The sequence below is a fragment of the Oryzias latipes genome, chromosome 5, assembly GCF_002234675.1.
Source record: "Oryzias latipes chromosome 5, ASM223467v1".
In the NCBI taxonomy this organism is placed as follows: Eukaryota; Metazoa; Chordata; class Actinopteri; order Beloniformes; family Adrianichthyidae; genus Oryzias; species Oryzias latipes.
In genome coordinates this window covers 20,553,606-20,566,502 of record NC_019863.2, presented here as the reverse complement: position 1 = coordinate 20,566,502, position 12,897 = coordinate 20,553,606, and the positions used below count along the sequence as shown (strand labels likewise).

At 37.4% G+C, this 12,897-nt stretch overlaps 1 protein-coding gene across 1 annotated transcript; it reads right to left on the bottom strand.

Moving 5' to 3' along the window:
* Window positions 1–6,649: 6,649 nt before the first annotated feature.
* On the bottom strand, window positions 6,650–8,960 carry LOC101163808 (nuclear factor 7, brain-like). Its single transcript, XM_004069017.4, has 2 exons — window positions 8,501–8,960; window positions 6,650–8,418 (listed from the first exon to the last, which is right to left on the bottom strand). The coding sequence occupies exon 2, from the start codon at window positions 8,401–8,403 to the stop codon at window positions 7,009–7,011; it is 1,395 nt and encodes a 464-aa protein (XP_004069065.1). The 5' UTR covers window positions 8,404–8,418; window positions 8,501–8,960; the 3' UTR covers window positions 6,650–7,008.
* Between the last annotated feature and the right edge of the window lie 3,937 nt (window positions 8,961–12,897).

The window sequence follows — 12,897 nt, the reverse complement described above, 5'->3', positions numbered from 1 at the left end:
AACGTGTTATATCACTCATCTTTCTTCTATTGAAAGACTTAAAAACTGGTTACGTTTTCTGTAAGATCCTTTAAATTATATTTTAAAGAATTAAATTTAAAGATTTAAAAAGAAACTTTTGGGTTCTTTTGACTCATGTCTAACACCAATAAAACTGTTTCAGTCTCTTTGAAGAGCCACATCTTTTCAAAAGCAAGACTTCTGTTAATTTCCATCCATGCAATAGAGAAGCCTTTACCTTACACAACCCAGAAAATGAAAGTGTACACAAGAACAAGTTCTTTGTATAATTAATTAGAGTGGGTCCACAACACTGTTAGCTGGGAGGCTGCTGAAGGCAATGGATAAATGAGTAACTGTGTTAGGGGTTAGAAAGAGGTCAACGGGTTTGCTGGCGTATGATGTTCCAGTCAACAACAGTCAGGTAAAAAGTGACCCAAAAAACATGTTGTGACAGAGAGCAGAAAAGCATGTTAGAAAAAGAGGACAGTAAGATAAAAAAAAGATAAAATAACAAAAGATCAATAACCAAAATTTGCTAAAGGATGTTCATAACTTTACAAATAAACAACATGTTCAGATAACTGAATTGAGTTTGCTGATTGAGTCATGGAAATATTAAATGAGATATTACAATTAATTTATGTTAGCATAAATATACATTTAACGTTGAAAATGACATCCATGTTGAGCATCAACTCTTGATAAAAAGTTTCTAAACGAATTCCTTCCTAGCATTTTTGCAATAAGAATTCAGTTAACAAAGATTTGAGGCAGTCATTCAGACAGAGCACACCACCGGTGCAACAAAAACGGCTTGCAATTTTAAAGCTATCCAGCTGTATAGTTTGCCAGATATTCGCTGAGACCAGGAAAACAAAGATGTACATGGGTCTAGTCGTACACAAGTAGATGCAATCGAATGGAGCGGAGCAGGGAGCTCGTGGCCTGCTTCTACGTCATAAATACGCTTTTCTCATACTGCATTTTTTTCGTCTACTCGAGATTCACAATGATTTAAATGAAAAATTCCTCAGAAATGCAATTTTCTTTATGATGTCCTCCATCATCAGAAAAAATGTAACTAGAAGATGTTAAACATGCAAAAAAAAGGATTTTCATCTGAGAGGGTCTTTTAGAGGTTTTTGCATCGGCCTTTCTCAGTTTACATAAGATTTTACAGACAATCTGTTTACATTTGAGTTTATATTTTAGGAAAATAAAAGTCATTGTGACAAAGTTTTTGATTTAAAAAAAGGCCTAAGCATGTCTTATTTGCTCCACCCTTAAAGAGCTCTTTGCAAATACACATGTATGATCAGCATTTACTCTTGTCTAGAACCTCTCTTCTGAGGCATTTTTTTCAGGCTAAATGCTATCAAATGTCTGTGTCTCTTCTCTTTGCAACAACATAATGGAAAACATCTGATTATTAAAAAAAGATTCCAATCAAAGATAGTCTTTGTACGGTGGTGAGAATGGAACAACTGTGGCTTTTTTTGCCTTTCAGGTACCACTAATCTTTGTGAAATGAAAACTGAACTACCAGCCAGTCGGTGAATAAGCAGGCTTTGAGTAATGGCCTCAAGTCTACCAGCTAAGATCAGCGGCAGCAGCAGCAGCAGAAATATCTGAAAAAACTTGAGGAAAACTCTGCGTTGTGTACTCACCCCCAGGACTCCACTAACAAAAGCTGCTGACACACAATTCTGCTCTTTTAAGACAACAATACAGAACATAAATGAGTTTACCGGGTCGGGCCTCTTCCCGACACTTTCCATTTCTTTCACAAACAGAGCCTATCTCCTGCTGGTAATAAAAGACCTCCATCAGATTTTTCCTTTTTCCCATTTTCACCAGAAGGCTGAGTCTGACACAAAGATGATGAAACTCAGGAGAAGAGAAAAAAAAAAACCTTGAGACTCACTTTAAAGCAGAAGGATGATGAAGAAGAGAGAGATTCATTTACAGGAGGTCACTTCAGTTGTAGTCATCACTGCAAGAAAAAGTGAAAAACGATTGAAGACACGACAAACCCGCCGCTAAATCAAGCCTCCTTCGCCCGAACACAAAGTCCTTCACAAACAGACTGTCAGATAAGCATCCAGATGACCTCAGTCCCACACAGATGCTCTTCAGGAACTGCGAGCCAAACAAACTCCTTCTTTAGTAAGAGTGATCCGAGCTGAAGTATCATCCTGGCTGCTGGTCTGAGCATCTGAGAGGATGAATTCACATCTACAATAACGAAGACTGACTAAGACATGAACATTTTGCAGATACAAAGCACAAGAATCTAGATCCAGATTAAATGAAAGTCAACACATAGAAGCTGATAACGGATGAGGAAGCAGGGCCAGCCTGAGGGGATTGACGCCACAGTAGAAGAGAGGAGGGCCACTTTCAATAAAAGGCTATGTTAATGCGTGCATGCGTGTTTCAGGTTTCTGCGTTCAAAACTCTGCTATTCACGTGTCGCCACACATTTTTAAGACTGTTTACGGGGACTGTAAGCGGCGCCATGGAACACACGGAACCATGTCAAACTCTGACCAATCAGGGACTCAAATTTGGTAGTGACGTATGGATGGCATCCCTTTTAATCCACGGAAGTGACAACCGTTTCAAAATTTACTATGAAAGAGGAATTAATAAATGTGGTTTGTGCCCAGCCAGAGTTATGTAACACCAAATCTTTCATTTATGAATGTGTCACATGCCTGGTGTGTTTGTAGCTCCTCATCTTTCCTCCTTGACCATGTGTGTGATCAACGTGACACTAAGAAAAGCGGCTTTCCGTAAAAACTTTGCACTGATATGCAACACATTACAAACCTAAAGTGTCGCATATCAGAGCAAGGGTGCTATTGTGGTAGTGTAAGCAATAGAGCTAAAGATCTGCTGTTTAAGGGTTGAATCTGCAAACAAAGGTTTGTGTTGTTTTCCAACACATTCTCATCCCAACCCATGATATGAAAAACGAGTTGGGCTCACCCAAAGTGACAATATGTGACGTGGAAGAGGGTCCCTACCCATGCAATTATATATGACAAAATGGGGTGAGAACGTGTTGGATTTTTTTGATCAGGCTAATAGAGTATCCATCAAATGATTGCATGTATCTAATTTAGTGCATTAAATGGAAACATTTATTTTCAAAGCTGTTTGGTCTTAGCATTAATAATACATTTTTAGCAGTTAACAAGATGATAATTGAACTTTGAGAATCCTGCTTATTGGGTCTAGATGACCCAACTCCCAATGTTAAAGTGCCTAAGATAGCACAAGGGGTAAAAAAAGAAGTTTTCAAATTTTTCCCCCAACTTCTAAAATTAAATGTATTCAAGTTTAATTACTGGAAAAAAAAAAAAAACATTAAAGATAAAATATTTAACCTGTTATTCCTTCATTACATGAAAAACGACATGTTTATTTATGAAAGTAACACTCATCATTATACCATTAATCACTTTGCTGCTTTGTGCCTCAGAGCGTGATGGAACGATCATATTAGCTGCAGCAGGGCATCGGCTTATGAATAATAACAGTTATTATATTATTCCAGCGGAGATAATGTCTGTTTGCTCGCAAGTCATTCATTACCGAAACTGCCAAATGATGTAATGGAATGGCAGCCGTTCACCCACATGATAGGGTTACCATGGTTACGGTCACTAATGTACAGTTATGGAAGATTTAGAATGATTAAAGCTTTTTACAATCATTTCCTTTTGTAGAAGTTGTAGAAAGCATGAATGTGGGTATGCATCCATGTTTCTGAGCTTGGAGGACTTCAGCTGCGAAGGTGCTGATGTTCCAACGGATCCAGTTTACTGATAAATGTGACTGATAAAATTTTCATTTTCTACTTTTTTTATTTGATTAATCTATTTTTATTCAGATTCAGAGGTCGAAAAGTAAGACTTTCACCTTTTTTACTGTAACAGAGTAGCATCAGTTCATGTTTGAAGGCTCTAAAGTGAAAATCACAGTTACATTAAAAAAAAGTAAATGACTTCTTCATCTTTTTTCTTCTCCCAAGTGCCATTGTGAGCATTAGTTTTAGTCCATTCACTTTTTATAAAGGCAGAAAATTAAAATTAAAATTAACCTCAGTTAACCCAAGTCCTTGAAAATTACTTTAATGACAAAAATTATTAAAATATTAAAAAAAATATATATACATCGTAAAAATCTGAGAAGATTACAAATAAGACATAAAAATGCTTTTAAATTTTGACCAATTGTACAAGATAAAACTCAAAAGATAATAAAGCACAAAAAATTATATTATCTTAGAATATTAGGCCTGCAAGTAATAAGAGCTAAATCTTCTATTGGTTTTTAAAAGGTTGTATTGCACAGATGTAATGTCTGAACATGAAAGATATTCTTGTGTCTCATTAACAAAGTGCTAAATTGTTTTTAAATATCAGACAACTATTCAACTTTGGTTGTTTAAACTAGTTTTTGGCTCAAAAAAGTAACAGAAAGGTTTTCCCATCATCTCAACATGAACAGGATGGAGTTCACGGTTCACCCGTCTTTCTCAGCGGGACAGCAGCTGCTAAAACCTCAGAGTTATTTTGAAGAACAGCCTCAGGTCAGAAAGTCTGGGTTGCAGTCACGATGTTTTCCCATCTTTAAAAATGGGACAGTTCCTTTTCAGAAATTGCTTCACAACAGTTTAATCTGCATCTGTCCGAACGACTGAACCTCCCTCTGGCTCTCATAAAAGAATAATAAGAACCAGTATTATCTTAAAATGACATTTTAGTACCACAATATTAATTTAAAGGAAATGAAAATCTTTTTTTTTTCTTTGAATAAACGGAAAAGTTGTGAGTTCTCCGACTTTGAGGACTGCCTGCTTTCTTTCTATTAAAATATTCCTCCCCAAATGTGTTCTCACTTAACTTATTAATGTTTTTCCAGATGGTCTCTTGTTTGTTGTAGTGTTTTCAGTCAATTGACTGGAAGGCTTGGGACATGACTGGGTCTCTGTTGAGCTGCTGACTCAGCTTCGAGGCTGTCAGTCTTACCTACCCATCATTTTGACAGTTCAGGCTGAAGTTGCAGGAACTTGTTTTTCTCTTACATTTGAGAAGTGTCTAAATATAGGTGTCAGAGTTTCCATGGAGTCACCTAAACTGACAAATCTTATTTCAAAGCTCAAATTTCTGTTAGAACGGCGGTTTTGTTCAGAGCCACAGCTACAAGACACTTTGAAGTTTCTAGACCCTCCCGTTAGTCTTTGATAGCTCACTTTTTCTGCACATTCAGCAATGATTATTTAATTTCTGCTGTATTCAAGTTGTTTGTATGTGCATGTCTTTATATGTGTCTTTGTATGTGTGTGTCTTTTTGTGCTAAAAAGAGTTCTTTCTTGTCTTTTACATATTTTTGTTGCCAATTTGTTCTTAACTTGGACTTGATATGTTAAGTGCGCCAGTTGTCTTTTTTTCCACTTCTCATTGTCTAAAAGTAGATTTTTTTTTTAAAATTACATCAACAAATCTACAAATTTTACTTTAACTGCATTTTTAAAAGAGTAAGCATTCGTCTTGCTAATAGACAATCTTTGTGTCATAACTGCTATATTTTTCTTTATGACAATGATCTTTTTCTTATTTTAGGAGGTTATTGTCTGTTGTTTTTAAACACTCTGCTGCCGTCTGTTGTGATTTTACCAGTGAGAGTAGCTTCATAACACCTAACAGCACAGTGAACAGTAAGGTGAACTACATTACATTGATTTGAATAAATAAAAAAAGTTTGTTTTAGTTAGCAAACAGACTTTGCATCTGTTTTTATTGCAAACTCTTCATTTATTTGAAATCTATTGTCCTCAATGTCATTTACTGAGGGGATCCATATTTGCACCATTTCAAAACCAACATGTTAAAATCCTATTTCTCCTTTACCATGACTTCATTGTAGTATAAAACATGCAATCTTTAATGTTCATATCTGATTTGAGGGAATAGTGGTTATGACTATTATTTCTGCTGTTAATTGTCAGATTAAATTCAATTCCATTGTTGACAAATCAGTTTATTATTTCTTGCCTTTTTTTCAACTTTTCACACAAATGCATGACTTGTGATGATCCTGGATGTTTAAATGTTTTGTGCCATTTTTTTTCTTCCAAATTGTGCACAAAAGCTTATGAAATCAAGAAATTAAACGTTTGTAAAAAAGAAACGTAATAAAAAGAACTGAGGCACGACGTCTTACTAGCTCATCATTGTAAATGAGAATTTGTTCTCAACTGATTCTCCTGGTAAAATAAAAGTTAAAATAAAAGTTAAAAAAAGATTTAAAAGCATGGTTTCAAAAATGTGTGTAAAACTTTTGTTCTGTTTTTTTTTACAAGTGCAGATGTGTTAAAGAGTGTTAAAGAAAACAAGTTTTTTTTTTAAAGCCTTTGCTTCAAATGCCAGAAAAATTATATATTTTCTACCTAGGCTATATATTTACTTCTTCACACCTGTACTTTTAATCGTTTTTACATAGTGTTTTACCTATGCACACATGTTTGGTACTCTTGTTGTAATCGCCTCATGGTAATCTGAGCATTTGATTAAATTCTGCAGAGTTAATAAAAACTAGATATCTGTAAGAACATTGAATAAAAATCACTTCAACATGTTTTCCATTCATTCTTTAATGTCTTTCAGAGAGAATGTCCAAAAGCAGTGTTAACCGCTTAACTGAAGAAACTGAAGGACAGCAAACATCAAAGGGTTCACTGGTTTCCTTACAGCAGAAATAAAATCAGAGGAAATAGAAATACATATGTAGGCAATGTAAACACATTGTCATCTGTTTCCATCTGATGAAGAAGTGCTAGAGTAGATGTGTCTCATGGTGTTCTATTTTGGCTCAATTGTCTGCTGCAACAAACTCCCAAATTACATAAATTATAATTTCTTTCACTGCAAAAAAAACCGACTGCATAAATAAAATGAATCACATTGAAAGGGTTCAAATGAGCTGTTTTTGAAATTACAAGTACACTCCCGGCTGTTTTACAGAGGCTGAGACGCTCCATGGTAACACCTCCAGTTTTCCGTCGACGTTGAAACATGGAAACAACTTTTCCGTGAAGGTGTGTGTAAAGGTGTGAATGTGTGTGTTGGTGTTAGGGTCAAAGAATGACACCTTCCCACTGTCCCAGTCCAGTGTCACCCTGATCCTCTGCAGCTTCTTTTGCACCTCCAAGTTGAAGTGGAGAGCAGCTGGTGACCATGCAGAGTACTTATTCTCATAGGATCCCAGAATCCACAGCCCAGACTGGACGTTCCCCTTCCTGCAATCGGATTCTGCCAAAACGCCCAGTTCCCAGTCAGAATCCTCTTTGACAAGGACGTCCCAGCTGTGAACGCCTGAGCTGAAGCCCTCAGAACTCAGGACGTAGCTGAAGTAGTCAAATCTCTCCGGGTTGTTGGGGAGCTGCTTCCCTCCGTCTCTCACGCTGGTCAGGTCTTCTGACAGGATGAGAGCCGGATGAGCTGTGTTTGGATCCAGAATGACAGGACAGTAAGAGACGATTTTCTTCATGCTGCTCCAGATGCTGAAGGCCAGGTTGCCTAGATGTTTGGCCTGGTCGATCAGAGCTCCAGAGTGCAGCTGAGGATCCTCCAGCAGGGGGCATCGCTGCACTCTCTCCACTGTACCCTTGTAGTTGTTCAGGAATGAGACATCTTCATCCTTCAGCTGCTCCTCTGCAACTCTGACAGTTTCTGACAGACTTTCTATCTGTTTGTTCAGAGCCTTCATCTTCTCCTTCATCCTACCACTTTTCTGCTCTTCCTCCTCCCTCAGAGCTGTCAGCCTGGTCTCCTCTTCCTCCTCCAGAAACTGGTGAAGTTTCTTGAACTGTTTCTTGATTTCCATCTCTGTGCGTTTGGACTGGACTTTTATGTGTTTTGCTGTTTCATCAAAATTCTCTTTAATTTTCTTCTTGAGCTCCAGTTTTTCCTTCAGAGGCTTTAGACTTCTCTGTAGGTTCTCTCTGTGTTCCTGCGCAGCTTCATTAATAGGAATAAAGCTGTGGTCCACGTGTTTTCCTGAGTCTCTGTAGATGATGCTCAACGGCTGCTGATGATCCAAACAAAAGAGCTTGAGTTTCTCAGAGAGCAGACTGCAGAGAGCCTCTGAAGCTCGCTGGTCCTGGTCTTGCAGGAAGGACTCACACAGGTTCTTCAGAGCCAGGTTAGAAGGTGGATTATCATTCTGAGAGATCGTTTTGCAGAGTGGACACATGAGGTTTGGTTTCTGTGTCCACCAGGTCCTCATGCAGTCCCTGCAGAAGCTGTGGCTGCAGGACAGAAGAACGGGGTCTTTGAAGATGTCCCGACACACAGGACAGCACAAATCTTCCTCAAATCTGGAAGCCATCTAGTCTGAGTAAAGCTGAAAACACAGCAGACACAATTTAATCAGACATGACTGAATTCCTTCACATCATCAGACAGCTTCTTCGCGTAAAACTCACCGTCAGGTCTGAAGCAGCTCCAGGCTCGTAGGTTTCTGCTCGTGTGTTCTAAGTCAAAATACAGCTGTGTTAATATAGGAGTGAGCAGGAATAATTCTTGCTAATTTCAGGTGAGTGAGCAGGGAGGCGGAGCTCCACCACACCTGCTAGAATAGCCGCAGTGTCCCCAGTTTATTCAACAGAGGCTTCAGTTCCAAGAAATGTATCAGTTTTTTAAAAACCGGTTCTGCAGTCAACAGATGACTGTGGCTGCTTTTCTTCTGAGGAACTATGAGCTCAGCGTTAAAACAAAAGTAAAGATAGCTATTATTACACCATGGCTCTAAAGACACCTCCACCACCTACCAGGGCAGATGGACACGTCACTTGCTTAGAGGAAATATCTGATAACAAAACAAGGAAATGTCTTGATAAAAAGTCATTGTGACTGATAAGAGGAAACTCAAGTAATGAGAAAACGATATGACTTTGAATGGGAGGGCACTTAAGAGGTAGAGTTTAACGTGTCTGCGTTTGTGGAAGAATTTACAATCAGGCAAGAAAAGCTCCAAGAGTTTGATCTACTGATCCAAAAAAATATATTTTTTTCAATAAAGTCTGATAACCATCATCTCTAACTGCAATTTTTTAGCATACAAGTCCCCGCCCCCATCACACACACACACACACACACACACACACTATTGAGGAAGAGAAGGTACCAAATGGAAAATCCAGAGAAGACTGAGTTGGGACACGCAGGTTTGTTGTATTTAATGAGAAAGTTTCCATGTGGGTTAAAGTTAACATCACCAACTGCTTTTTCCACTCAGTTTCCCAGCAGAAAGTCCAAAAAATCCAGTGCCCTGCAAATCTCCCATGAGTGTCTGTAAAAAAAAAAACCTGTGTTCATTACTGGTCACTGGATTGGCAAATATGTACCACAATGCATTGCGTTATAAGAATTTTTCATTCGAAAAAAATTTTTTTTAATTTATTTTTTTATGTATTTTCCCAAATGTAATCTTTAGGAAACAGTGGATTCATAAATACTATTCATAAAATGTTTGTATTTATTAGGTTTTACTTCAGGAAATCTGTGATGTCATGTTTGACATTAAAAAAAAAAATATATATATATATAATAGTGAGAATGATGTCTGAATTGCTGTTGAAATCTAGGGCACTAGATGATCCTGCACTACATAGTTTTTCAGTAGTGAGGAGTAGGAAAGGAATTCAGACATGGCCACTGAAGTTCCTCTGAAGGTTTATTCCTCTTCTCCTTCCTTTATGCAGGGACTTTCCTCCCCACTGCGACCCATTGCTTTCTCATTATTGCTATCAAGGAAGTAAATTAACACCTTAACCCTTGTGCTATTCTATGACCCCACCCTCACATTGACGTGTTATTCTTACCATGAAAAAGGTGGAAAAAGGTGGAGAGGATTTCATGTAATCCATGGACACCAGTGAAGATCACAAATCATTGAAGAAAAAAGGTTCTGCGCACTGTCAGGTGGGTCTAGATGACCCAACTCCCAATGTCAAAGTACCTAGGATAGCAAAAGGGTGAAAAGTGTGTTTAATGTAAGGTGATTATCTGCTATTATCTGTACATAAATAAAATGCATTTGTATTAGACAGGTCTGTATGTAAACTCTCAGGAAATGATGTGCTTTTTTTTCTGTTTTAGCACCATCGCCATCATTTTTTATTTTTAATTAGTACTCCAATGAAACACTTTCTGGGACTACCAGGTGCCGTAAGTTATTACAACCACACGGGGGCACTCTTCACTGTTTTGATGCACTTGTCCCAAGTCCGGCTAAAGGTTGAGGGTTGGATCAGGAAGGCCATGACTGAAACCAAAGGGGAATCATAGGTTGTTTTGCTAAAGTATGTTTTGGTGTCCATCGTGGCTTTTTTGTGACACTGATTAACCTCATAGATCTACTTCAAACAAATGACACAATAGATTGAAGAAGCAGAGGGAAAGAGTTGTTGTTCCTTCTTAAGGAAGTTGTAAAATTAGTAGACGAAAACTCAATTGTCTGAAATACTGTACCTAGTCGGCAAAATCAGAAAAAATACTGATTTGATGCAGAATGTGTCACAAAATATGTCCAGATTAACAAATAAAAATAGCAGGTTTCCAAAGAAATGCAGAAGAATATGCTATTTTAGATATACTATCTTTCCTAAAGAATCACGCTAAAGCAGCAGCTGTGCTGAGGAAGAAAACTCTTCTGGAGAGCAAAAGATTACAAGAACCAGAGCCAATGTGAAATAAATGGAAAACAACAAAAATAGGAACTTAACCCTTGTGCTGTCCTAGGCACTTTAACATTGGGAGTTGGGTCATCTAGACCCACTAGACAGTGCGCTGAACCATTTTTCTTCAATGATTTGTGATCTTCACTGGTGTCCATGGATTACATGAAATCTTTCCACCTTTATCCACCTTTGCCAGGGTAGGAATAACACGTCAATGTAAGGGTGGGGTCTTCTAAGATAGCACAAGAGTTAATTAAAACAAACAAATACACTTAAAAAAAGAAATATGCTAATAATATGAAAACAACACGAATTCTAAGAAAAAAAATCACTAAAAGCCAAAGGAGGAAGCCAAAGTCCCTGGAGAAAATCCACACATGCACGGAAACAACATTATCCACATTTACTTCCAAAACAAGGAGAATGACCGCCAGTCTAACTGATCAACATTTGTTGAACTTTAAAATGACTAAAAAACATTTCAGTCAGACAACTCATGCAGTATAGAATGATTTATTTTCCATATTTCTTTTAGTTTGGCATAAGGCTCCGTTCAGATGCAATAAAACTAGATCTCCATAGAAAACTTTGGATATAAAACTACCCCTAATGGGGCTCACAGGGGGAAGCCGGGGGGGAGGGTGGGGCGACAAACTCGGCGCTCGCGGAAATGGATGAAGAGGGCATAGAGCGCATACCTGGTTCTTAAGGTGAGTTAATTGGGGTTGTTTTTTTTGTCTTAAATCATGTTTTTCTACTGTCAATGCATGGAGTATGGAGTAGAAGGATTTTGATTCATTTTAATATAATAATCTCCTTGAAACAAAAAAGTCTTGACTGTACTGATTCTGACAAACGTTTGGAAAGGGCAAAGAGCAAAGAGAAGTTAAACCAATTTAAAACCTGTTCAAATAACTTAAATGTCTAAAAGCAATGCTTTAAATCTTTGCAACAATCAAACAGTTTGCAATGCAGTTTTACCAAAAAAAATAAGTCCCAAACAAATATAATTTTTGCCAGACAGAGAAATATTTTATCCAAAATACATTTGTATTAGTCATTTTCCTAAGATTTAAGATTTCAACACAGTTATTGTCAGAGTTCCTCTGCTCCAGGAAGGGAAATCTTTGTCACATTTTGAGCCAATTGTATTATTATCTGTAAAACATGACACAATGTTTGATTTTATGAGCTACAGTAAATTATATTAACGCTGTAATATGTCCCCAGACATCAGGTCTGCAGTGCTCCTACGTCCTCACAGAACCACTTCCAGATTAAATCCGGGTTTAGTCTTTTTTTTTCCTAATGACACTGAGCACCTGTGAGCTTTCAGAGTTTATCTGTTCCTATTATGCTAGTCCTCATAAAAGTAAATACATTTTAGATGTTTTTGCTTTTAACCCTGTTAATCTGCTTTCCAGAAAAAACAACTTTGTTGAAGTAAAACTGAGTGGAAATTTTTTTTTTACTTTTTTTGTTGGGCCTTAAAAAACTCCTCAGCTTTTCAGAAAAACTCCCAAGCTGGGTTTTTATTCCAACCTCAGCTTAGAAACTTCCAGCTGATAAGACATACTGAAGAAACTTGAACATTTGTTGAATGAAAAAAACTTTCAGGCTTTTCTAGGACTTAGAGGGGATTTTCTAAAGTTAGAAAGGAACCAAATCTGCAGTTTCTTTACTTTTTTTAAAAAAAAAAATCTTTTTTTTACCTAAGCAGAACAACACACACAGCTTTAGTTTCACTGATTAAATCGCAGGATAAAATCCCAGATGTGTCCAGACTAAATTTGGGCTCAATCTAAAAAAAAAAAACATGGTTGAACCACAGATGTTCAATCCCAACTCAGAAAAGGCTTTGTTTTTGCAAGCATGCATAGTGTTACATTGTGATTCCAGCTAATCCTGTAAATCTGCACTGACATGTTTTCTCCTCTGGGATCAGATTAATCACCTTTTATGAGTTTTCTGCAGTTCAACCCCGACCGACAAATTTCTGTAAGATTTTGAAGCAAGCAGTAAGCAGAGCTTTTCCAGCAGGGTTTTTTTGAATATAGACTTTGGTATATCTGTAGACTTATTGCAACCCTGATAAAGACAAGACAAAGCTGTTAAACTTTAAATCAATAAATCAAAATTTC